Below are 27,354 nucleotides of genomic sequence, written 5' to 3' on the forward strand. Positions count from 1 at the left end.
ACGCATATATCCATACTGTATTCTAACAATTCCTACTAAATTGAGCATGTTGAACACATCTACAAGGTTAGATTGAGTTAAAACCAGAGTTACCAGTCGAGGAAGCGGGAGCGGGAAGCGATACGGGAAGCGGGAGCGGGAAGTGAGGCACTTTCAAAAATTTAGGAAGCGGGGAAGCATGGGACCACTTAGAAGAAAATTCCGAACCGTCTCGGAAGCGACCTAGGAAGCGAACCGGAAGCGAAAAAAATGGGAAAATGGAGAAGCGTGGGGGAGCGCGCTTCCCAAAAAAGGGGGACGCTTCCCCTCACGCTTCGGAAGCGCGACGTTTTGCGCTTCCCCTTTTACCTAGGCGCTTCCGGTAACTCTAGTTAAAACAACTTACATAATGAGATCCCAACTCGATTGCAACACACACACACATAATATATAGCCATTAGAATATGAGAACTAGAGCGTGGACTAGGCATTTTTGATGTTTTTTTTGCAAATCTGACCCTGCAGATGCGTTCAACATGGTCCATTTGCTAGGAATCGACTGTTGGATCATGCTTTTTCAACAAAAAACATTATTTTTTGATGCTTGAATATTTACAAAAATTCTGAGCCGTCAATTTCCAAGCCTTAAAAAATTCTGCTTATGCATCACAATCAGATGATTCAAGAGTCGGTCCCTTTAAAACCAAGCATGTAGATCACATCCATTCAGTCAGATTTAAGAAAAAAAAAACATGAAAATCTTGCTTCACACTCTAGTTCTCATATTCTAATATATATATATATATATATATATGATAGCATTTGCTACCCTCGTGGGTAAGGAACCCCCTAGTTGGAACTCATAGGGAGGTTATTTTGACCAAATCTGACCTCATGGATGTGTTCAGCATGGTCAAAATAGTAGGAATCGACCCTTGGATCATAATTTTTCGATGCAAGCATATGTTTTTATTGAGGTTTTTTAATTTCGGTAGATAGGCCATTGTTTTTTCAACCCACATAAAATCTAACAAATACGTCAGAAAAACATGATCCAAAGGTCAGTTTCTACTAAACTTAGGTCAGATGGGCAAAAAAACTGAAAAAAAACATAAAAATATTACATTTTTTCATTAGGGGTTACCCATGAGAGTAGCAAACATTATATATATAGAGAGAGAGAGAGAGAGAAATGGTGTAACAATGGACGCTCGCATCGGACGAGCGTGTGCGGGATCAATGGTGCGCTTTTTTTTTATGCCAAAACAGTCTTTAGCGGCAGTCGCTGACCGCCTCTAAAGCCCTTTTGGGCAGCCACACATCCGCCTGTTCGATTTTTTCTATCCGTCCACTATATATATATATATATATATATATATATATATATATATATATATATATATATATATATATACAAAGGAGGATGGTTTTACCCCTTTTTCATTAGATCCCGTTAGGACCCTCTAAAAATCATACTTTCAAGTATTTTTTTGCTCAATCTGAACCGTTAGATGTGTTTATCATTGCTTATTTACAAAGAAACAAGCTTTATTTCAAATTGATTAGATGCAAAAATGTAAATGTTTTATCGTCAAATTTGAGTATAATATTAACCACTGATTTTTTTACCCCTTTAAAATACACTTCTGAGCATAAAAAATCTTAATAAAATACATGTTCTCTATTGAGTAAACAATGATAAACACATCTAATAGTTCAGATCAAGCAAAATATAAAGTACGATCTTTTGAGGGTCCTAACAATAAAAGGGGTAGGACCATCCTCTCTCTCTCTCTCTATGTGTATATATATCCCCTTTTATTATATACAGCTTCCAGACCATTTATCGCCTAGACATTAAAAAACATACTTGTATGTGTTTTTGATGCGTTTATCATTGTTTATTCACTAAAAACCATGCTTTGGATTGAATCAATTTAACAAGAATTTTTTTATTTTTAGTTAATCAAGTTTTTTGTGCAATATGAACCATTGATTTTGTTTTTGTTGAGTGATCATGCATAATTTTTCTGCATACATACACATTTTATGTGCATGATTAATTGCAAAAAGAAGATTAATTACCCGTGTTTATCGACTTTTGGCAGGGCATTGATTAGCTTTCAAAATGAGAAAAATTGTGCAAAAAAATGAATCCACTTGAGTGGTTTTCGAAAATTTAATATTTTGTTTTAACAGTCTTCTTGAAAATAGTTTTCGAAAATGTGTCTTTTGAATTTAGTAAAAATTAGCAGGGTTTGTAGAAAATATTTTTTTAACCCTAGGATTAGTTATAAATAGGATTAATCAAGAAGAGGGGGGTGCCTCTTCTTGGGATTGACACCAGCCCCTTCTCTCTCTCTCTCTCTCTCTCTCTCTCTCTCTCTCTCTCTCTCACACACACACACACAGCCGGTCTGTCCAACCTGTCTTCTCCTTTCTTTCTCCCACTTCTTCTCTTCCTTCCCTTATTCATCATCGGCTTCTTCTTCTTGATTCGTCGAAGGCCGACGTGGCACGCGGGCAACCTCGGAGGACGACCACTCTTTTCCCAACCCCTCCTTCGAAAGCAGCCCAAGTATGCTTTTTCTCCCCCTTCTCGTTACTTTTCTGCACATTAAATATTTTTTGTTTGGAATGCATAGAATTAATCTTTCAAATAATGCATCTAGAATAGTCTGACTTATGTTTCATTTTCTGCATTTAGATTAGAATCAAAGTAAGTTCGTTGCAGTACATCATGGGTTTATAATTTTTTTAGTTTCAGTTATTCTTTTATTTTATTTTATTTTTTTATTAGATGCGCAGTTGCAGATTGATCTGCGTGGAATCTATACCAGATCTGTCATCGTTGACAGATCTGGTCAGGTTCCTATAGGCCAGCCTTGATCAGGCCAGAGTAGGCCCAGATACCATTCTGATATGCTTTGAATCGGTGCAAACTGATCTACGGGTGTTGATCTGTCAACCATTGGCGTTAGCATGACCAGATCTGTCAACCATCGGTGAAAACAGTCTTGTTCTTTTTGGTCGTCATACACGCTAACTTGTGTGATCAGCAGATCACTCAGTTCAGCACATTCAGCGTGATCAGATTTGTGTTATTTTCTCTTGGATTTTAAATACCTCGGTTCAGCAGATTCAATCTGCACTTTCGATGCAAATCTATCTAGCCTGATATATCTATTTTAAATTTGATCGGTTGTCTGCAGTCGTTTATGTTAAAATATGTAATATCATATAATATCTCATATATAATCTCATAGGCATCTCATAGGCATGTAATCTCATGTAATATTTTCTTTTTTTCTAGTTAGTTTTTGGTTTAGTTATTTCTAGTTGAAACATAACTAGAACTGCTAAACTCACCCCTTTTAGGACTCATTCAGGCTTCACCTTTTTGACTAGTCAAAAAGGTACTTTTTGACCAAGTAAAAAAGGTGCAGCTTCAAGGGAGCCATTAGACTCGAGGCTCCTCTCCTTCTCTCTATAAATATGGGGACTATTCCCCATGTATTGTATGCTTGTGGTGTGGGATTTAATCCCAATCTTATAAATTTATTTTTCAAGTATTTTGAATACCCCTTTTTGGGTATTGTGTTTCTTCTTGTGTTGAAGCTCTCTTTGTGAACCTTTATGGTTCTTGTGATTCCTTTGTGAGAACTTGTTGAGAGATACTCTTGTTGTGGATTGTGCTTTCTTACATGGTATCAGAGCCATCGGTGAATTTGCATTGGGAATCGTGTCATTCAAGTTTTCTTCAAGAAAGTAAATATTTTTTTTGAAGAATTGATAGTGAAAGCTTTGAAGGCTACTTGCTCTTGTTCTTTGTGGTAGAATATTCTCCTCTCTTTCTCTTTCTTCTATTCTCATTCTCAAGTGTGTAAGATGGATGACAATGATAATGTCACCATTAAGCCCATAAAACTCAATGACTCAAACTATGTAACATGGGTTTCTATCATAAAGCACCTTATTTGGGGAAAAGGTCTATAGGGATTAGTAGATGGAACCGATGAGGAACCTAAACTAACCCTTACCAAAGGAGGGAAAGAAGTACCTCTTTCAGAGGTAGAAAAAGTGAAAGCCATCTCCACATATGAGAAAAAGTGGAAAGAATGAAGAATGGGCCACGCCAAGATCATGTCTTGGCTTATTTCTAGTGTTGATATAAAGAAGTGTTGAAGCCTTGCAAAATTTGAACGCGCAAATGATGCATGGGATTATCATAAAAGAATGTATTCTCTTAAATATATTGCCCACATATGTAATCTCCAAGAAAAGGCTCGTAATATGGTTCAAGGGGATAAAAGTATTAGGGAATACTACAATAGCCTATTCGAGCTATGGGAAAAATTAGTTCTCCTTGAACCAAAGTGGCATTGTCCACAAGACATTGAACTTCGCCAAAATCAAGTAAATGTGGAGCACTTTTTTCAATTTATTAATGGGTTGAGGTCCGAATTTGATTCAACCAAATCTGTTCTTCTTCATCGAGGAAAGGTTTCATCTATTGAGGCCACAATTGAAGAGCTAAGTATGGAAGAAAATAGACTTAAGAAAAGAGTCGTCAAAAGTGATGATGATTCAGTTCTAGCCGTATCTAGACCGGGTAACCATATTCACACATACAAACCTCCATATATTGGGAGGACAAATAATGAAAGGCAAGGAAGTGACTTTGAAAGAAGGAAAATTATTAGGTATTATTGTCGCGAACTAGGACATGTCAAGACTTATTATCCAAAGTTGAAAAAACCTTATGACTGTTGAATCTTCAAAGGAATCAAATGAGGCATCTATTGAAAACATGTCACTAACTCAGTTGGTAGAGGCACTGCAACCACTTTTCAAAAGAACTTCCTCCTCTGTTGGAGTCGTCGCCGTCTCTTCTGTTGGCATCTCCGATCCAAGTAAACCTCTATGGCTTCTTGACTCTTGTGCTTCTTTCTATATGACACCAAACATAAAATTACTTTCTCAATGTGATAACTCAAGTGGATCTAATGTTTTTACTGCGGATGGAACAACTCTTGAGATAAAAGGAATAGAGAATTTTGAAAATAGTTTTCAAAACTCAAAAGGATTTTGTATTCCAAAAATTAGATATATTCCTAAACTTAATTTAAATCTCTTGTCTGTATCTCAGTTAACTGACCATGGGTGTAATATTTTCTTCTCTTCTCATGATTGTCGAGTACAGGATCACCAGTCAGGGAAGTTGATTTGGGAAGGCCATAGAGAATGAAGCTTGTATTACATGAATTTTTTGGAAATACCTAAGAATACATTATGTTGTAATGTTCAAAAATTAGGCTTGGATCTTTTGCACCAAAGATTTAGTTATCCTTGTATGTCCAAGCTTCAGTTTTTTCCAAACATGAAAAAAATTTGTAATCTTGAAACTTTTAAGTGTGAAAAATGTATTCTTGGAAAAATGAAAAAAACTACCCTTTCATGAAAGAACCTTTGTTTCTACTCGACCACTTGAATTAATACATTCTGATGTTTGGGGTCTTGCACCGGTTATGTCAAAAGGTGATTTTTTGTATTATGTAATTTTTGTAGATGACTTTACACGATATACTTGGATTTACTTTCTTAAACATAAGTCTGAAGTATTTTCATTTTTCCAAATATTTCACAATATGGTCAAAAATCAATTTAAAAATGATATTTCAATATTTTGTACTGATTCAGGGCGAGAATTCTTATCAACTGAATTTAAAGAATATTTGAACTCATATGGGATTTCACATAAAAAATCTTGTCTCTATACTCCACAACAAAACGGGTTAGCAGAAAGAAAGCACAGGCACATTATAGAAACATCTAGAACACTACTCTTCACACATCAAGTCCCTAAAGTTTTTTGGGCAGAAGCTATTTTAACTATTGTTTATCTTATTAATAGAATGCCCTCATCCTCAATAAATAATATCTCTCCCACTGAAAAACTTTATAAACAAATTGCAGATTATTCTATATTAAGGGTATTTGAGTGCAAATGCTTTGTTTTTACATACAAGAATGATAAATTTTCTTCTTGTGCTATTCCTTATGCCTTTTTAGGATATATAAGTCGTCAAAAGGGCTACAGGTGTTTTGATCCTAAAAACAACAAATTATATATTTCAAGAAATATATCCTTTCTAGAAAAAGAAAGTTTCTTTGAAAACAAAAACTCTACTGAAATAGATGAGTATTCCTTCTTGTTAGATCGAGTTCCAAGGGATAGTGAAAGAGAAATTGATCTGGATGATCAGATGGACATGACTAATTCCGATCCAGTTAACGGCAATCAGGATTACATTAAATACTCTAGAAGAGGAAACTTAGAAAGACAGTGTGCCCTGGATAAATACACAAGGGAACAAGAACCTACGTCTTTATCTAGAAAATCCACTAGAATCTCGAAAGTTTCTGAAAAGTTTGTGTCATACGAGTCTTTTTCACCAAAACATCAAGCCTTCGTTGCCTTAATTCATTCCTATGAAGAACCCTCCAGTTATGATATAGCCAAGGATCAACCAGAATGGGTCAAAGCTATGGAAGTCAAATTAGAAGCCTTAGAAAAGGCAAACACTTAGACTATTCAAGATCATCCTCCAAACAACAAGAAACCTATTGGTTGTCGTTGGGTGTATAAGGTAAAAAATAAGAGTGATGGCACTCTTGAAAGATTCAAGGCTCGGTTGGTGGTCAAAGGCTATTCCTAAGAATATGGAATAGACTATGAAGAAACCTTTGCCCCAGTAGCTACAATGACCACTGTTAGAATCCTAATAGCTCTTGCATCAATAAAATGATAGCATATTTTTTAAATGGATGTTAAAAATGCTTTTCTAAATGAAAATTTAGCTGAAGAAGTATACATGGACCCACCACCGAGAATGATTGTTCCTAAAGGAAAAACCCTTCGCCTAAATAAGGCTCTGTATAGTCTCAAACAGGCCCCAAAAGCTTGGTATGACAAGTTTAGTAAGGTTATGCTTGATTTTGGTTTTCGGTTTTGACTTACTGACACAGCTTTGTTTGTTAAGAATTCTAATGCAGGTATTATCATCATTCTACTCTATGTTGACGACATGATCATCACCGGAAGTGATAAACAGGAAGTTTATGATATTAAAAAATTTCTCAAAACACATTTTGAAATGAGTGATTTGGGTTTTTTGAAATACTTTTTTTGTATAGAAGTTGCATACTCATCTAGGGGATACTTGTTAACTCAATCTAAGTTTGCATTGAATATTGTTGCCAGATCAGGTATTTCAGATGAAAGGCACGTTGATACTCCTGAAATTGTGAATGTCAAAATGAAGAATGATGATGGAGAACCACTCGAGAATCCAACTCCATATAGACAACTTGTCGGGGCTCTATCATATCTATCTATCACAAGACCTGACATTGCACATGTTGTCCATACAACCAATCAATTTCAGCATACCTCAACTTCTGTTCATATGGACGCAGTTTTGCGTATTATTAGATACATTAAAAATTTTATTTCTCGAGGTTTATTTTTATATGCTTCCTCTAATTTAGAACTGTTTGCTTATACTGATGCAGATTGGGGTGGTGATCCAAATGACCGCCACTCAACTACAGGTTTTTGTGTCTTCTTGGGAGAATCCTTGGTGTCATAGCGATACAAGAAGCAGTAAAAGGTCTCTCTCTCATCAACAGAAGCTGAATATAGGGCAATGGCCACAACTGTTAAAATGTAAAACTGTACATATATGTATATATAATAATATTATATTATTATATATATAAATACATTTTTCATTTCTTTCATTTCTTTCATTTTTTTCCTTTATTTTTATTTTTTGTCTTTATGTCATCTAGTTCAGTTTGAACTAGGATGACTGTTGCTAGTCAAGTCCTGTCCAGACTTGACTAGCAATAGAGCTGTTGGACTGACACATTCCAACAGCTCTAAATAGAGCTGTTGGACTGTGCCCAACAGCTCTATTGAGTCCTCTTTCAGCTGTGTATATAAAGGGGTGCAGCCCCTCTTGTATTTTACTCCAATGCTTCTTAAGCAATTGGTTTTTCATATCAATAAAGAATACATTTTTATTTTTATTTTGTTTCCAATTATACCCTTTTTAAGGGTTATGCTTTAGTGTCATTCTTGACACTTGCTCTTGTTAATCTAAGCTCGTGTTTCGAAGATCCCCATTTCATTTCATGGTATCAGAGCTACAAAATTTCCCTAGATTTGGAAAATGTTGGATTTTGGCTATATGTGGGTGACCAAGTCTCTTATGCCATAGTTCCAACTCTATTTTTTTGAATATTATAACAAAAAGCTTTCTTCAGCATTTCCAAAAAATCCATGTAATAGAGTCCTCCTTCTCTATGGCCTTCCCCAATCAGCTTGCCTAACTGGCGATCCTGTACCCAACAACCATGAGAAGAAAATGAAATATTACACCCATAATCAGAAATTTGAGATACAGATAAAAGATTTAAATTTAATTTGGGAACTTGTCTAATTTCTGGAATAAAAAAAAAATTGTTTTATAAATTTTTTCAAAATTTCCTATTCCTTCTATTTCAAGAGAAGTCCCATCAGCAGTAAAGACCTTTGACACACTTGTTTTATTTTTAACACATTTGGATAGACTTTGATTATTTGGGGTCATATGAAAAGATGCACCAGAGTCAAGAAGCCAAGAAATTTTACCTAGATCAGAAAAAGATGAGGCTGCTGCGCCGGTTGAAGCTTCAGATGAGGAAGAGGCACCTTTGATGAGAGGCTGAAGAATCTCCATTAATTGGGCCAGAAAAACTGGTGCATCCTGATCTTTAGGCTCCTATCCAGCAATTGCAGCTCTTTTTTCTCTCAGCTCCTTAAGTTTGGGACATTGTGGCCTGTAGTGTCCCGGTTCATGACAGTGATGACAAATAACTTTCTTCTTATCATAGTCACCATTTTGACGGTTAAAGTGAGGAGGCCTATATGATCGAACATGATTCCCTGGTCTAGACACGGCTAAAACGGAATCATCTTCAATTTTTAAAGAACCTTTCCGGAGACGATTTTCTTCCATTGTTAACTCTTCAATAGTTTCAACAATAGAAGGAATTTTTCCCCGGTGAAGTAGGGCCGATTTAGTGGTTTCAAATTCCGGCCTTAATCCAGTGATAAACTGGTAAAAATGTTCAGCATCGAGTTGTTTCTGACGAAGCTCGATGTCTTCGGCACAATGCCACTTTGGTTCTAAAAGGGAAAGTTCTTCCCAAAGTTCGAACAACCCATTGTAATATTCACGAATAGTTTTGTCTCCTTGTGTCATCATTCGAACTTTTTCTTGGAGGTTGCACACGTGTGCAATATCTTTAAGGGAATACATATGAAAGTCGACACTCCAGAAGTTGTTAATGTTAAAATGAAGATTGATGATGGAGAACTTCTTGCAGACCCTACTCCTTACAGATAGCTTGTCGGAGCACTATCCTATCTATCCATTACCAGACCAGATATAGCACATGTTGTTCACACAGCAAGTCAATTTCAACATGCTCCTACTTCTGTTCATATGGGAGCAGTCATGCGTATTATCAGATACATCAAGTCCTCTCTTTCACGAGGACTTTTCTTATATTCCTCCTCTTCTCTTGATTTAATTGCATATACTAATGCTGATTGGGGAGGTGATCTCAATAACAAACATTCAATCACTGGCTTTTGTGTCTTTTTAGGGGAATCATTGATTTCGTGGAGGTGTAAAAAGCAACAGAAGATATATCTCTCATCCACCGAAGCTGAACACAGAGCCATGGCAACCACGACCATGGAAGTAGTTTGGCTCCGACGACTGCTAGCTAACATAGGAGCTAAAGCAACAAAGGCTTCACAAATGTGTTGTGACAACAAAAGTGCGATCTACATTGCCAGTAACAGAACATTCCACAAACGCACCAAACACATCGAAATGGATTGTCACTACGTCAGAGAGGAATATCTACACGGGATAATTGATCTGCCATATGTCACTTCAGAATATCAGTTAGCAGACTTCTTTACAAAGCCTCTCGCTGCTCCCCGATTTCACTTTCTCTTAGACAAACTTTCGCTCATTGTACCGTAAGTTTGAGGGGGAGTGTTAAAATGTAAAACTGTACATATATGTATATATAATAATATTATATTATTATATATATATAAATACATTTTTCATTTCTTTCATTTCTGTAATTTTTTTCCTTTATTTTTATTTTTTGTCTTTATGTCATCTAGTTCAGTTTGAACTAGAATGACTGTTGCTAGTCAAGTCCTGTCTAGACTTGACTAGCAATAGAGTTGTTGGACTGACACATTCCAACAGCTCTAACTGTTGGACTGTGCCCAACAGCTCTATTGAGTCCTCTTTCAACTGTGTATATAAAGGGGTGCAGCCCCTCTTGTATTTTACTCCAATGCTTCTTAAGCAATTGGTTTTTCATATCAATAAAGAATACATTTTTATTTTTATTTTGTTTCCAGTTATACCCTTTTTAAGGGTTATGCTTTAGTGTCATTCTTGACACTTGCTCTTGTTAATCTAAGCTCGTGTTTCGAAGATCCCCATTTCATTTCACACAACCACTATGGAATTAGTCTGGCTTCGACGTCTACTTTCTGATATGGCAGTTGAAAGTTCAAAAGCATCAAATCTGTGTTGTGACAACAAGAACTCTATCTATATTGCAAGCAATCGGACATTCCACGAACGCACTAAGCATATAGAAATGGACTGCCATTATGTACGAGAGGAATTTTTGTGCGGCACCATCAATCTTCCCTATGTTGCTTCAGAATATCAGTTGGCTGATTTCTTCACCAAGCCTCTCGCTGCTCCTAGATTTAACTTTCTCTTAGGCAAACTTTCGGTTATCCAACCGTAAGTTTGAGGGGGAGTGTTAAAATATGTAATATCATATAATATCTCATATGTAATATCATAGGCATGTAATCTCATGTAATATTTTCTTTTTTTCTAGTTAGTTTTTTGTTTAGTTATTTCTAGTTGAAACATAACTAGAACTAGCTAAACTCACCCCTTTTAGGACTCATTTAGGCTTCACCTTTTTGACTAGTAAAAAAGGTGCAACTTTAAGGGAGCCGTTAGACTCCCAACGACTCTATTAGAGCCGTTGGGAGTCCAACGACTCCCTTGAGGCTCCTCTCCTTCTCTCTATAAATATGGGGACTATTCCCCTTGTATTGTATGCTTGTGGTGTGGGATTTAATCCCAATCTTATAAATTTATTTTTCAAGTATTTTGAATGCCCCTTTTGGGGTATTGTGTTTGTTCTTGTGTCGAAGCTCTCTTTGTAAACCTTTATGGTTCTTGTGATTCCTTTGTGAGAACTTGTTGAGAGACACTCTTGTTGTGGATTGTGCTTTCTTACAGTTTAGATCCATGCTGGCTAGATTTGGCAGACATCAATCAAACTAGATCACGTCTGATTGGTTGCTAATGTTAAAATGTAAAATTGTACATATATATATATATATAATAATATTATATATATATATATAAATATATTTTTCATTTCTTTCTTTTCTGTATTTTTTTTTCTTTATTTTTATTTTTTGTCTTTATGTCATCTAGTTCAGTTTGAACTAGAATGACTGTTGCTAGTCAAGTCCTGTCCAGACTTGACTAGCAATAGAGCTGTTGGACTGGAGCTGTTGGACTGTGTCCAACAGCTCTATTGAGTCCTCTTTCAACTGTGTATATAAAGGGGTGCAACCCCTCTTGTATTTCATTCAAATGCTTCTTAAGTAATTGGTTTTTTATATCAATAAAGAATACATTTTTATTTTTATTTTTATTTTGTTTCCAGTTATACCCTTTTTAAGGGTTATGCTTTAGTGTCATTCTTGACACTTGCCCTTGTGAATCTAAGCTCGTGTTTCAAAGATCCCCATTTCATTTCATGGTATCAGAGCCGTGGAAATACTAAATCTTGAGGAAAAGCTACCTCGATTTCCGTGCCCGTTTGCAAAAGTGTTCGCCACTTGAAGATAAGTGTTTTATCACTTTATTGGGGAAGATTTCACATCTTGTTGTATTGTTTTTTCTTCTTTCTTTTTCATTTTCCTTCTTGTTTCTCTTCTATCCCTATTCTTTCTTTCATTGTAATCGATGGATGACAATGATAAAGTCACCATCATGCCTATGAAACTAAGTGATACGAACTATGTAACATGGGCTTCAATCATGAAGCACCATATATTGGGAAAAGGCCTATGGGGGATTGTGGATGGTTCTGATTCGGAACCTAAGCTATCTCTTACTAAAAAGGAGGGAGATAAAGAGGTCCCTCTATCGAAAGAAGAGAAAATCAAGGCTATTGCCTCATACGAGAAGAAATGGAAAGAATGAAGAATATCTTATGTGAAGATAATGTCATGGCTTATCAATAGCGTTGACATTAAAAAATGCTCAAGTCTTGCCAAATTTGATCATGCCGATAAGGCATGGGAATACCTTAAGAATATGTATTCCCTTAAAGATATTGCACACGTGTGCAACCTCCAAGAAAAAGTTCGAATGATGACACAAGATGACAAAACTATTCGTGAATATTACAATGGGTTATCCGAACTTTGGGAAGAACTTTCCCTTTTAGAACCAAAGTGGCATTGTGCCGAAGACATCGAGCTTCGTCAGAAACAACTCGATGCTGAATATTTTTACCAGTTTACCACTGGATTAAAGCCGAAATTTGAAACCACTATATCGGCCCTACTTCACCGGGGAAAAATTTCTTCTATTGTTGAAACTATTGAAAAGTTAACAATGGAAGAAAATCGTCTCCGGAAAGGTTCTTTAAAAATTGAAGATGATTCCGCTTTAGCCGTGTCTAGACCAGGAAATCATGTTCGATCATATAGGCCTCCTCACTTTAACCAACAAAATGGTGACTATGATAGGAAGAAAGTTATTTGTCATCACTGTCATGAACCGGGACACTACAGGCCACAATGTCCCAAACTTAAGGAGCTGAGAGAAAAAAGAGTTGCAATTGCTGGATCGGAGCCTAAAGATCAGGATGCACCAGTTTCCCTGGCCCAACTAATGGAGATTCTTCAACCTCTCATCAAAGGTGTCTCTTCCTCATCTGAAGCTTCAACCGGCACAGCAGCCTCATCTTTTTCTGATCCAGGTAAAATTTCTTGGCTCCTTGACTCTGGTGCATCTTTTCATATGACCCCAAATAATCAAAGTCTATCCAAATGTGTTAAAAATAAAACAAGTGTGTCAAAGGTCTTTACTACTGATGGGACTTCTCTTAAAATAGAAGGAATAGGAAATTTTGAAAAAAAATTATAAAACAAAGAAATTTTCTATTCCAGAAATTAGACATGTTCCTAAATTAAATTTAAATCTTTTATCTGTATCTCAAATTTCTGATTATGGGTGTAATATTTCATTTTCTTCTCATGGTTGTTGGGTACAGGATCGCCAGTCAGGCAAGCTGATTGGGGAAGGCCATAGAGAAGAAGGACTCTATTATATAGATTTTTTGGAAATGCCGAAGAAAGTTTTTTGTTATAATATTCAAAAAATAGAGTTGGAACTGTGGCATAAGAGACTTGGTCACCCACATATAGCCAAAATCCAATATTTTCCAAATCTAGGGAAATTTTGTAACTCTGAATCATTTGATTGTAAAGATTGTATTCTCGGCAAAATGAAAAGATTACCATTTCAAAACCATTTGAATTAATACACTCGGATGTTTGGGGTCATGCACCAGTAATTTCTAAAGGAGGATTTGTTTACTATGTTATTTTTGTCGATGATTTCTCCCGACATACGTGGATTTACTTTCTCAAACATAAGTCTGAAGTATTTTCATACTTTCAAACTTTTCATAATATGGTTAAAAACAAGTGTCAAAATGATATTACTATTTTTTGCACAGATTCAAGGGGAGAGTTTTTATCCATAGATTTTCAAAATTATCTTAAATTGCATGCCATCACACATCAAAGATCTTGTCCTTATACACCTCAACAAAATGGACTGGCAGAACGAAAACATCGCCATATTATAGAAACCAGTAGGACTTTATTAATAGCAAATCAAGTCCCGAAAGACTTTGGGGCAGAAGCTGCCTTAACTGCCACCTATCTCATTAATAGGATGTCATCTTCTTCGTTACAAAATATCACTCTCATTGAAAAACTTATGAACATTTCTCCAGACTACTCTAGACTAAGAATATTTGGGTGCAAATGTTTCATATTTATTGACAAAAATGATAAACTTTTCCCTCGTGCGATTCTCTGTGCCTTTTTAGGATATGCTGAAAAACAGAAAGGTTATAGATGTTTTGACTTCAAAAATAATAGACTATATGTGCCTACAAATGTTTCCTTTCTTGAAAAGGAGAGCTTCTTTGATTTTAGAAAATTAAAAGATGTCACTGAGTACTCCTTTTTGCTAGATCTAACATCAACATCTGATGAATATGACCTTGACTATAACTTTGATGATGATCAAAGAATTATTGATCTTAATGTTGAAAATGAAGAAGTTCATAGAGATACTAGTATTTAATATTCCAGGCGACAAGAGTCTAATCCTCCATGTGCACTTAAAAAATATTCTAACATTCCAACTAGACAATCATCTCGAGTCTCGAGGCCTCCAGAAAAGTTTGTATCATACGAGTCTTTCTCACCCACATATAGGGCAGTTATTGCATTAATTCACTCATATGAAGAACCATCCACATATTTTCAAGCAAAAAATGATATCAAATGGATAGAAGCCATGAAAGCTGAATTAGATGCACTTGAAAAGGCTTCTACATGGAATATTCAAGATCTTCCTCCAGGGAAGAAAACTATAGGATGTTGATGGGTTTATAAAATTAAAACCAAGAGTGATGGTACTCTTGAAAGATATAAAGCCCGTTTAGTAGCCAAAGGTTATGCCCAAGAATATGAGATTGATTATGAAGAAACCTTTGCTCCGGTGGCTCGTATGACAATTGTCCGAACCTTAATTGCCTTAGCTTCTATCAAAAAATGGTTTATTTTTCAAATGGATGTCAAAAATGCTTTTTTAAATGGAAAGCTAGTTGAAGAAGTATACATGGAACCCCCTCCTGGTCTAAGTATTCCTAAGGGTAAAGTCCTTCGCTTAGAAAAAGCTCTTTATGAACTTAAACAAGCACCAAAAGCTTGGTATGATAGGTTTAGTCGTGCTATGATTGATATTGGTTTTCAATTTTGTTTAACTGACACTACTTTGTTTATTAAGAATTCTGATGTAGGGATCATTGTGCTTCTTCTCTACGTGGATGATATGATCATCACCGGAAGCGATAAACAGGGAGTTGAAATAATCAAAACACTTCTTAAATCTCATTTTGAAATGACTGATTTGGGCTTGTTGAGATATTTTTTAGGCATTGAAGTTGCTTATTCTCCTAGAGGATATTTATTATCTCAGACTAAATTTGCTTTTGATATTGTTTTCAGGTCTGGTATTACTGATGATAAGAAAGTTGACACTCCAGAAGTTGTTAATGTTAAAATGAAGATTGATGATGGAGAACTTCTTGCAGACCCTACTCCTTACAGACAGCTTGTCGGGGCACTTTCCTATCTATCCATTACCAGACCAGATATAGCACATGTTGTTCATACAGCAAGTCAATTTCAACATGCTCCTACTTCTGTTCATATGGGAGCAGTCATGCGTATTATCAGATACATCAAGTCTTCTCTTTCACGAGGACTTTTCTTATCTTCCTCCTCTTCTCTTGATTTAATTGCATATATTGATGCTGATTGGGGAGGTGATCTCAATAACAGACATTCAATCACTGGCTTTTGTGTCTTTTTAGGGGAATCATTGATTTCGTGGAGGTGTAAAAAGCAGCAGAAGATATATCTCTCATCCACCGAAGCTGAACACAGAGCCATGGCAACCACGACCATGGAAGTAGTTTGGCTCCGACGACTGCTAGCTAACATGGGAGCTAAAGCAACAAAGGCTTCACAAATGTGTTGTGACAACAAAAGTGCGATCTACATTGTCAGTAACAGAACATTCCACAAACGCACCAAACACATCGAAATGGATTGTCACTACGTCAGAGAGGAATATCTACACGGGATAATTGATCTGCCATATGTCACTTCAGAATATCAGTTAGCAGACTTCTTTACAAAGCCTCTCGCTGCTCCCCGATTTCACTTTCTCTTAGACAAACTTTCGCTCATTGTACCGTAAGTTTGAGGGGGAGTGTTAAAATGTAAAACTGTACATATATGTATATATATATATATAATATTATATATATATAAATATATTTTTCATTTCTTTCTTTTCTGTAATTTTTTTTCTTTATTTTTTTTGTCTTTATGTCATCTAGTTCAGTTTGAACTAGAATGATTGTCGCTAGTCAAGTCATGTCCAGACTTGACTAGCAATAGAGTTGTTGGACTGACACAGTCCAACAGCTCTAAATAGAGTTGTTGGACTGTGTCCAACAGCTCTATTGAGTCCTCTTTCAGTTGTGTATATAAAGGGGTGCCAGAGTTACCGGAAGCGCCTAAGTAAAGGGGGAAGCGCGCTTCGGAAGCGCGAAACGTCGCGCTTCCGAAGCGTGAGGGGAAGCATCCCCTTTTTTGGGAAGCGTGCTTCCCCCACGTTTCCCCCCACGCTTCCCCATTTTTTCATTTTTTTGCTTCCCCTCGCTTCCGGTTCGCTTCCTAGGTCGCTTCCGAGACGGTTCGGAATTTTCTTCTAAGTGGTCCCATGCTTCCCCGCTTCCTAAATTTTTGAAAGTGCCTCGCTTCCCGCTCCCGCTTCCTGTATCGCTTCCCGCTCCCGCTTCCTCGACTGGTAACTTTGGGTGCAGCCCCTCTTGTATTTCATTCCAATGCTTCTTAAGCAATTGGTTTTTCATATCAATAAAGAATACATTTTTATTTTTATTTTGTTTCCAGTTATACCCTTTTTAAGGGTTATGCTTTAGTGTCATTCTTGACACTTGCCCCTGTGAATCTAAGCTCGTGTTTCAAAGATCCCCATTTCATTTCAGCTAATAGTGGAGACTGCCCTCTGATTAAACATTTTATTGTCAAAATCAGCATGTCAACAGTCAATCTGCAGTTTTCTGGCCAGCTTACCAGGCCTGTGTGTTTTGCTTACAACTTGCAGCCTCTGTTTAGTTTGTTTTCTTTAGTCTTGTCCTTTCAGCACTCTATTACATGATAGTTTAGGCTTTGATTTCTTTAGCTAGTGAGTATAATTAGATTCTTTTTGCAACTTCGGTAGATTTGATTATTTTTATTCGCGAAAACTAACATTAGTTATATTGGAAATCCAGTGGGTGCGTGTGTTTTGTTTTGCGCGTTTAGGGTGTTTTGCAGGTGGATTCAAATGTGCAAATAAAGTGTCATCGCTAGGGTCGTGCCCGCATGAAGCAAAATAGCTAGTCCGTGAAAGAAGGAGCCCTGCATATTTTTGTTTTTCGTTATTTTTAAAATTTTTTGGGGGCCTCTGGCCATTTAATTGGGTTGTAATAATTTTTAATTTATGTTCGAACTCTTGTAATAGGGTAGAACGCTTTGTTTTCTTAAGGCAATAAAGTTTTGTTATTGTATGGAGTACAAAAGTTTTTAAACACATTCCCTATATTCGACCCGGACATTACCACTAGTGTGAGTTAAAAAAGTAAGATTTGATGCACGGTTTATACAAACGTTTTTTTACTGAAAAATATCTTTTAAAATACTTCCAAGAAAAGTTGCATCATTGAGTTAAAAACACATATACATGTTTTCTACTAAATAAAGCATAGAGATCACAACTATGGGTTTAGATTAAGCAAAAAACACACACAAGTGTGTTTTCTATAGGGGCCTGGGATGGTATGGAAGCTACACATCTCTCTCTCTCTCTCTCTCTCTCTCTCTCTCTCTCTCTCTATATATATATATATATATATATCAACGTTTAAAAACTCGCCGAGTCAACTCGTTGACTCAGCTAACTCGGGCCGGCTCGGCCCTCCAGCGAGTCAACTCGGCTAGGCATACTCGGATTGCCAAGACTCGGGCTTGACTCGAACCTGACTCGGCTTGACTCGGCCGAGTCACGAGTCCTGGCGTACTCGGGCGAGTTCTGCCACCTTTGCCTTGACAAAACTCGCTGGAAGGATCACTCTGACTCGGGCGACTCGGACCGAGTCACGAGTCACTGAAGACCCGCTGGTTTAGTGAAAATGGCAATTTTGAAATTAAAAAAAACTTTACCTTTTAACGAAAACCCTTAAAGGGTCTTTAGGGTCTTCGACTCTTCAGTTTTCAAGCATTCTCGAGACTCTCGACTGAAGAGAGGAGAAGCCGAGAAGGTCTTCGACTCTTCAGTTTTCAGCCATCCGACGATAGCTCTGGCATGAACAGCGACGCCGGCAAGGATTTTCTGGCGTGAACAGTAACAGCGACGCCGTGCGTTTTTTCGGCACGATTTTCCGGCACGATTTTCCGACTAGATTTGTGAAGGTATGTATCGTTATTTTTTTTGGGAACGAAGCAAACACATCGACGGTGAACAGTAAGGCGTCGTTGCAAATCCGACGCATCTTCTCCAGCAAAAACAGTGTGTCGCCGCGCGATATTCCGGCGAGTGCAAATTTTCTGGCGAGTTTTTTCGGAGAGATTTGTGAAGGTATGTATGTTGTATGCACACTGAGGCGAAGCGAGGCGTTGAGTCTTATGTTGTGAGACAGTACCTGAGGCGTACGCCTCAGTACCATGCATCATATGGTGAGTTGCACAACATTCCTCTAAGTTTTCATTTTCGCATGTCATTTCTGTTGCTTTGTATTTTCATTTTTATCCGCATTTTCCCTGCATTAATTGCTTTCTGTTTAATCTCATTGTTGAATCATTTGTTCATCTTGTATTAGAGCAGTTTCTCATATCTGCAAATTTTTTTTACCTGCATTTCAAATTTGGTGGGTTTTTTTTTATTTCAGTTCATTATTTGTCGTATGTTCATTTCTGTGTATCATTAGTCTCAATCTCATTGCATTTGTTGTTTTAGTTTCGGTAATTTCATATTTTTGTTTTGTTTTTTTATTTGCAGTTTGTTTTCCAGAATTTATGTTTGTTTTCATTTTACTAAGTTTATTTTTTTGTTTTGTTATTTTACTGAGTTTTGCTCTTCATTTTGCTAAGTATCATTTTTTGCTATTAGATGAGTAATTATAAGTTAGATATAGTTTTACTTGATGTTATTTTACTTATTAATCAATTACACTAGTAATTAAGTCATTCTACAAACTTTTATATGTTTAAATGATAATTTATATAGTGTCTTTCTTTTAAAATCAAAAGTTAACAAAACCCGGTCCGAGTCACCGAGTTGACCCGCCGAGTCACGAGTCAATAAAGAACGAGTCGAGTTCCGAGTCACGGGTTTTAAAACCTTGCTATATATATATATATATATATATATATATATATATATATATATATATATATATATATATAGGGATAAGGATATTATTGGCTACCCTCGAGTTTACCATGCTCACTAGTAGAAACAACTTGTTTCTTCACATTTTCTTGATTTTTTTGTGGATCAAGCCCTATGGGTCTTTAGTCAAAACATTTTTAGATCATCCAATTGAGTGGTATAAGCAGAATTTTTGAAGGCTGCAAAATTCAGCAATTCACAATGCACTAAAATTTCATGGTTGACAAAATCATGCTTTTATGCTGAACCACTCTATCCAAAGTGCATTTCCTAGTAAATGGGCTATGTTGAACACATCTGTGGAGTCAAAGTCCAATTGATCAAATAAAGCTTGCATTTATGAGTTTCAGCTAGAGGGTACGGTATGGTACTCTAGAGTGTAGCCAATATTTCCCCCTCCACCACCCCTCCACACACACACACACATATACATATATATAGCTTACAAAAATAAATGTAGATTTGGAAAACATTAGTTTTATCATCTCTTCTTTATTAGCTTAGCACCCATGACAGACATCTACAACTTCCTCCTTCAATGTTATTATTCTTTTTATCTTATATTTCTTTTTGTAGGTCTTATTATAAAAACCATGTCCGAGTGTGTGCCCTTGGCAGACAAAACTCATACTTTTTTAGTTAAAATTAGCCATGCCATCTTTATTTTCTTTTAGTTTGAACAAAATGCTTAAGAGATAAAACTAATATAGTATTTTCTGAATTATAAGTATGAATACATAGGTTTTTTTTAATAGCCATAAGTATGAATGCATAAGTTTTTTTTAATAGCCTTTTGCTGAATAAAATACCTCAAGTTCACAAATAATCCATTATGGAGATGATAAAAATGATGAGACTGATGTCAAAGATGATAAAGAGCTTAGGTTCGAAATTAAGCTCGAACTTGATATATAGCTTGTGAACAAAACCAAATCAAGTTAAAACTTGGTAGGATAGGCTTGAGGTAAGCTCGAGCTTGAACTTGATATGTATTAACAAATCAAGCCTGCAACCTAAATTTGATTTGGCTTGGCTTGTTTACATCCCTAATCACGGATCTCCTCCCTCTGGCCTCCTTATGGCAGTTGGTAGTTCATAAACTAGTACAGTTAAGAATATGATATTTCAATTCTGTTTCTAGCATTTGTTTCTTCCTTTCCTGGTTATGATTATTGTTATTTGTCATAGCATCTTTCTTTAGCGGTTCTATTATGACATGGATCTTGTTGAATACATTCAAGGTCACACTGTGTTAATATATGAATCAAGATTTGTTCCTAATGTTTGTATATTTTTCTTAACTTTTTCTCTTTCACAATTCATGATTTGTGCACGGTGATTTCAAGCTGGATCTGGACTCAGCTTGTTAAAAGCTCACTTGAACTTGATTATTAAGCTTACTATTCAAGCTTAAACATTGATGTTGAGTTTGAAAAGTAGCAAGTCAAGCTCAAGCAACATCAAGCCTTGCTTGAAGTTACAAGTTCTGCAATATTTTTGCAAACATTTTTATATCTTTTTCTTGTGCATTGTCTGCATTCAAGTATATTTTTATGATGGTGTAGCTTAGAATGAACAGTCACTTAGCCTAAGGCTGAAAATTTGATTTAGAGCTCATGAGCAAAACCAAACCAAGCTCAAGCCTGGCTGCCCAAGCTTGAGACAGGATCTATCCTGAGCTCCAGCTTGGCATTTTCTAACAACCAAAAGCTTCACTGGACCTGCACATTTACACTTAGAAATTAAGAAAACAGTCCAACCTTTACAATATTAAATCAACGTTGAACTTCAAATTTTCTCCAATAAATAGCAACCTGTCTGAGGCATTCTAAAACGAAACCCTTCTTCCTAACTATTAAATCGAAAGTGATGATAGGTAAACAAAAAGCTTCCTCTGAGAATTATACGATGGTCTCCGCATAGGCTTCTTGTCATTATGGTGCCAAACTCTGCATACGGGCAACTTCATTAGCATTAAGCATGCCCACTAACATAATTATCACACATGAGTCCCCTACATATACCATTAAGCAAAGTCATACATGAGCCTTCTTTTTCTTCATTTTCATCTCTGTGGGCGTTCCAATATGTAAACTAATAACAATAAACCAAGAAAACTTGAACTAGCATACTATATACATATAGGTGTGCCCTTAAAATCCCCCAAAAAAAAAACAAAAGCAGAATATCTATTAACACATTTAGATTAGACTTCTGAGCATCATCTTAAGCAAGACCATGAATGTAACTTTTACTTCGTGGGAATCAAAAGTTTCAAAATTTCATGTTTACAAAAAAAGATGGAAAAAAAATGAAGGAAAAAACGGACTCCAACCACAAGCATAGCGACCAACAACAATACTAAATGTTTTATGACAAAAGAAAAATATTCTCAAAGTGGGCAGTCAAAATTTAGCTAGAAAAAAGGCGTACCAAGTGTAGAAGAACTTGATCAACTGCGCAATCGCAAACGCGACGAAAGCCGAGATGAGCGGCGAGTTGCCCAGCGCAGAGGACGAGCTCCTCGCCGGCGACTCCATTACAGACGAGGAAGAATGGAAAACAGAGGAGTCGAGAATATTTTCCATCAACCACGACCTCTCTCTCTCTCTCTCTCTCTCTCTCTCTCTCTCTCTCTATATATATATATATATATATATATATATATATATATATATATATACCCACGAACCCTCCTCTTTCGAGCACCTTCAATCTAATAACTTTCCTCCGTGCTTCTTCTCGATATGAGGGTGATAGCTAAACAAGACGCTTTCACCAATAACCAGCGACCAGCTTGATGCTCATTTGGCGGGCAAAAGCAGAGAGAGAGACGTGTTGTGAAGCAACAAACTATCGCTTTTTCTCTCCAACCCCAACCCCTGAGAGGGATCAGGTATGAATATCCCTTACTTGTCTGGTAGCACAGAGAATATGCCGGCACCCGTCGTTTTCGAAGCGTTCCTTGACATCCTTGTTTGCCTCCGTCACTGCGAGACCCTCCCATCGTCAAAACGGCACACAGAGTGCGGATCAGGTGCAAGGAGGCTCCCCCATACCGTTCGTACTCAGCTCACTTCGCCTATGTGAGTTATACGAGTTGCTTGTAGCTCTGCCAAGTGGTTCCCTATTATGAGGTTGGAGTTTTTTGTTGGAAAAAAGTAATAGGTTAGGAATAGGATTAATCAAATGACTTATAAACTTATTTAATTAAATCAAATAATTCTTATTTAAAAGTTAAGTATGATTTTAAACATGATTAATCATAAATATAATGTTTGTTTAACAAATCTGGTCATGATACCGGTTATGGTTTAGGTTTGTGACAGAATGCAAATTTAATAAAACCCAAATTCATGTATGACCATGCACATGACCGGTTCATGAGCAAAATGCATATGGTATGTCATTATAGTGACAAAAATTTTAAACGGCAATTTATTGTCATGATTTTTCTAGTGAGATTTTGAACATTTTTTTTGGGTAAAATAATGGCTAAAATAAATTAAATAATTTTAAAAAATATAAAGCAAAATAAAAATCTTAAAAAATGATATAGATTTAAGGTCTTGTTAAAAATTCAAACTTCTAATTAAAATAATTCAAATCTTTTAATTTTCATGCTGGATTTTAGGAAAGTTTTTTTATTCTCAACACATGTAAGGCTTTTATTTTCCAAGATCAGTTTTGGGAAACCATTTTTATTCTCAACACTTTCCTAAGATGCATTGTAGAAAATTGCATGTTCCTGGTAGATGAGAGGGTGGTTGAATAGTATTGACTCTCAGATACATTAAATGACAGTTAATGAGATTTTATTCACCAATTTTATCAAAAATATCATGATATTTTGAAAATGTCTTGATATTTTAAAGTTTAAAATGACCAGATAATATCTTGCATTTGTTTGCGATATTTTCAAAATATCTCCAACACAAAGGTTGGGAGCAAACCAAATGAGATAGACTTCAAGCTTGTCTCTTTGCTAAATTGCATAAGGCTAAGGACGAGGTCCCTATTTATAGTGTTGGGACATCTTTCTCGAATCATGATAGGGAGTTTCAATTCGTCTTATATTAAACCACCTTCTAAACTAAGTCAAGCTTTCATTATGTAATGTTTAATCAATAAAATGAGATTCTTTAAAAATTATAGAGACCTTAGGGATAATGTTAAACAATTATACAAGTTTTCAATAACTTTTTACACTACATCATTGACTGTGTCATGGGCATAGAGTTTTTCGCAAACCCGCAACATGCCAGATTGCCCAGTCTCGGCCGCCCAACGGCCAAAGGTCGTGCACCAACACTTTTCCATGTGCTGAATCATTTTCATTGGCCATGTGCACCACCTCGTGCGCAGCTGCCTAACAGAAGCTAATCAAGCGCATCTTCAAATGCGAATTTCATCTTGTCCATGCTGCTTAGTGCATAATCGCCCCATACCAGCTATCACTACCGAAAGGGGCACAAACTTGCCATAGCCTTGCATGCCATGGAGCATATTGCGACTCCATGCACACAACAAGGCAAAACCTCGTCATTGAAGGAACAAGACCTTGCAGCCTCCAGTTCGAAGACCAGTTGATGATTAAACATCATAACAAAGAGCACCACCCAGACTCATTCGCCGGTGCCTAGGCATTCACTCGCCTAGCCTCGAGTCACCATACTCGGTTGGAACCACCTAAGGTGATCTCTGGGAGAATTAACCCTAACCCACATGCACCCCCGTGCATCCAACCGCTACACATGAAAAGCTCTTGCAAGCCGAGAGGTCCTTAACCAAATCTTCAAAGGCAACATCCTCTGATCCGTTGGCACTGTTTAACCAAATAACTCTCCACATTTGTGTCGCCACACAGTGATGCACCAACGTTGATATCATTGCTTATCGCGTGTGGCGCTATCACCGATCAAGCCAATGTATACCGTGCACTCCTACACTCAATGTGTTTTTCACTCAGTAGATCTTCGCACTGCACATGCCCCATTTCGAAGACTCAGTCCAGGACATTCTCCCCCACCTAAACCATTGTCGTCCTCGACAATGCCGGTGTAAGTAAGAACACAGTCTTAACTGATATGCCAGTTTCTCTTTTTATTCATCTTTAGTTTACTTATTTTCTTTACCCTACTTAACTTATTCTGGATTCCATCAATCATCGCTGCAACTTTCAACACGCCAAGTCTCATTCCTTAACGCGCCTCCGATCACTTAGATAGTGATCTTCTGCTCTATTAACATATGGCATCATTTGCTCGTGGGACTCCAGTGCAGTCCCAAACACAAGCAGGACATCCTCACCCGCACAACAAACTTGTCATCTTCATGCAGATGGTTGGGGTGCCTTTCAACCCCAATAAGGGCAATTTCAAGTCCTTTGTGGTTCTCGCATAGAAAGACGCCCACCAACGCGTGCCATAGGGATATCAACTCCCTTAAGCACCAACTTGCGATTTTCCAACGATCCAAACTAGTCCTCAAATGAAGAATGCCTACTTGCATATCACTCCAAAGAGTCCATTCACACAAGGGGCAACACGGCCCAACGCTGTAACTCTCATCCGGAGCCAACACGTTGCAACTCTCATCCGGAACTAGCAAAACATTTTTGCAGGAACCAAACCGACGAGTCACGAACAACAACTTTTTTCGCATACACAATCCACAAATGAACTGCCAACTTAAGGGATCAAAACAACGAGTTTTCTGATCAAAATGGGCACTCCGCTAACCCACAATCTTGAAAGAGAGTCTAGAAGTTTAGTTGAGTGCCCCATACCCAAAGGTGCAAATCCATCCAGCCGAATTCAACGTGCATTCTCTGTATGCACAAGGCAAACATCATGCTCCACCTGCGAGCTTAACGCACAAACTGGTAGAAATCTTTGGCTTTTCTAAGTTTCTTTAGCTAACTGAACAACAACCTTACACTTCTGCTTATCATTGACAAGATGACCCATACCAACCAGCCAATATCTTGCTTTTGTGCTCGGTCAACCACACTTCAGCTGCACAAAATTATGTAACCAAGATAAACCATCGTTGTCATCTTCTGTGTCGCATACAATGACGAATAAGGTCTCCGTGAATCTTTCTGCTCTAATGCCAATTTGTCACGGGCATAGAATTTTTTGCAAACCCGCAGTGCTCTAGACTGCCCAGTCTGGCTAGCCCAATGGCCAAAGGCCACGCACCAACACTTTTTCATGTGTTGAATCATTTTTATTGGCCCTACGCACCACCTCGTGCACAACTGCCTAGTGGAAGCTGATTAAGCGCATCTTCAAATGCGAATTTCATTTAGTTCATGTCGCTTAGTGCATAATTGTCCCATACCAGCTATCACTATCGAAAGGGGCACAAACTTGCCTTAGCCCTACGTGCCATGGAGCGTATTGTGACTCCATGCGTACAGCACGACAAAACCTTGCCACTGAAAGAACACGACCTTGTGGCCCTCAGTCTGAAGACCTGTTGATGATTGAACACTATAGCGAAGAGCACCACCCAGACTCATTCACTAGCCTAGCGTCGAGTCACCATCCTCGGTTGGAACCACCTAAGGTGATCCCTGGGGGAGTTAGCCCTAACCCACATATACCCCCGTGTGTCCAACTGCTACGCGTGGGAAGCTCTTGCAAGTCGAGAGGTCCTTAACTAAATCCTCAAAGGTAACATCCTCTGATCTGCTGGCACTGCTTAACCAAACAACGCTCCACGTCTGTGCTACCATACAGTGATGCACTAACACCAATATAATTGCTTATCGCGTGTGGCACTATCACTGCACATCACAGATCAAGCCAATGCATACCGCGCACTCCTACACTCGATGTGTTTCTCACTCAGTAAAGCTTCGCACTACACTTGCCCCATTTTGAAGACTCAGTCCAAGACAGACTGAATATTACATGAAAATACTGCTATGTATATCATCAAAAGATCTATGGCTATTAAAGACCACATTAAGCCCTTTTTCAATCTTGACATATGGTAATCAAGGCCTCAAGGGTGATCCTTACAAAAAGGCAAAATTTCTAGCTAGGGCTGTCAACAAGTCGAATATCTGACCATCAGGTAAATCCAAACCCATCCAAATAACAAACACTCTGGTTCCAATTATGTTGGCTAAATAAAATGAAATCTCAAACTCGACTCACATAATTTAAAGGTGTATTTAAAATATACCTTTTGTATAAAAATAGATAAGAAAACACAGTTCAGGCATGTCGATTTCCTCAGATCATTGCCCAAACCCAGCCCATGTTACTTGGCTTGAATTGGGGTCTACACAAACAACATCCATGTTGGCATTTTTTATGCACACACCCTAGCAAACCCAACCCTTTGACAACCCTATTCCTCACTATTGCCAAAATTTAAATGCGGGTAGTTGTGGATCCCCAAATTTTGAAAACCAAAATAAGGGTATTTCGAAAATTAAATTCAAATATAAGATAAGTGAGAGATGTGGGGTCCACTCTTCAAGTTGTGCACATTTCTTCCATTGAGTGAAGATCAATCACTCTAGGAACTTCGAGATCTTTATTATTCATGTTTTAGCTTGCAAGAGACTCGTACCTCGAGCACATATCCTAAAAGAAAATGAGTTTGATGCTGTGAGCCACCATCAAGGCTCAAAAAATTTGAAAATACAACAACAACAACTACGCCTTCATCCCAAAACAATTGGGGTCAGCGATATGAACAAAAAAAAAAAATCATTTTGGGTCTTCCACATGAATCCTTTTCCTTCAATCATTTCTATCCAATGCCATGTCCTCGGTGAGGTTCAAAGCATTCATATCCTTTTCTATCATCTCCATTCAAGTCTTCCTAGGCCTACCCC

The 27,354-nt window shown here is 37.3% G+C and overlaps 1 protein-coding gene across 2 annotated transcripts in view; it reads right to left on the reverse strand.

The window, feature by feature from the left end:
- LOC149842867 (Acid phosphatase/vanadium-dependent haloperoxidase-related protein) overlaps positions 1 to 22,378 on the reverse strand; it is an 84,912-nt gene extending 62,534 nt beyond the window's left edge. Inside the window, exon 1 of one of the 2 annotated variants that reach the window (XM_090001616.1) lies at positions 21,930 to 22,378. In XM_090001616.1, coding sequence (XP_089857742.1) covers positions 21,930 to 22,084 — 155 coding nt within the window. In that variant the 5' untranslated portion in view covers positions 22,085 to 22,378. The remainder of the gene's footprint in view (positions 1 to 21,929) is intronic. The other variant, XM_090001617.1, reaches the window with a different exon arrangement.
- Between the last annotated feature and the right edge of the window lie 4,976 nt (positions 22,379 to 27,354).

This window comes from Nuphar pumila, chromosome 3, assembly GCF_984573655.1.
Source record: "Nuphar pumila chromosome 3, dmNupPumi1.hap1.1, whole genome shotgun sequence".
Lineage (NCBI taxonomy): Eukaryota > Viridiplantae > Streptophyta > Magnoliopsida > Nymphaeales > Nymphaeaceae > Nuphar > Nuphar pumila.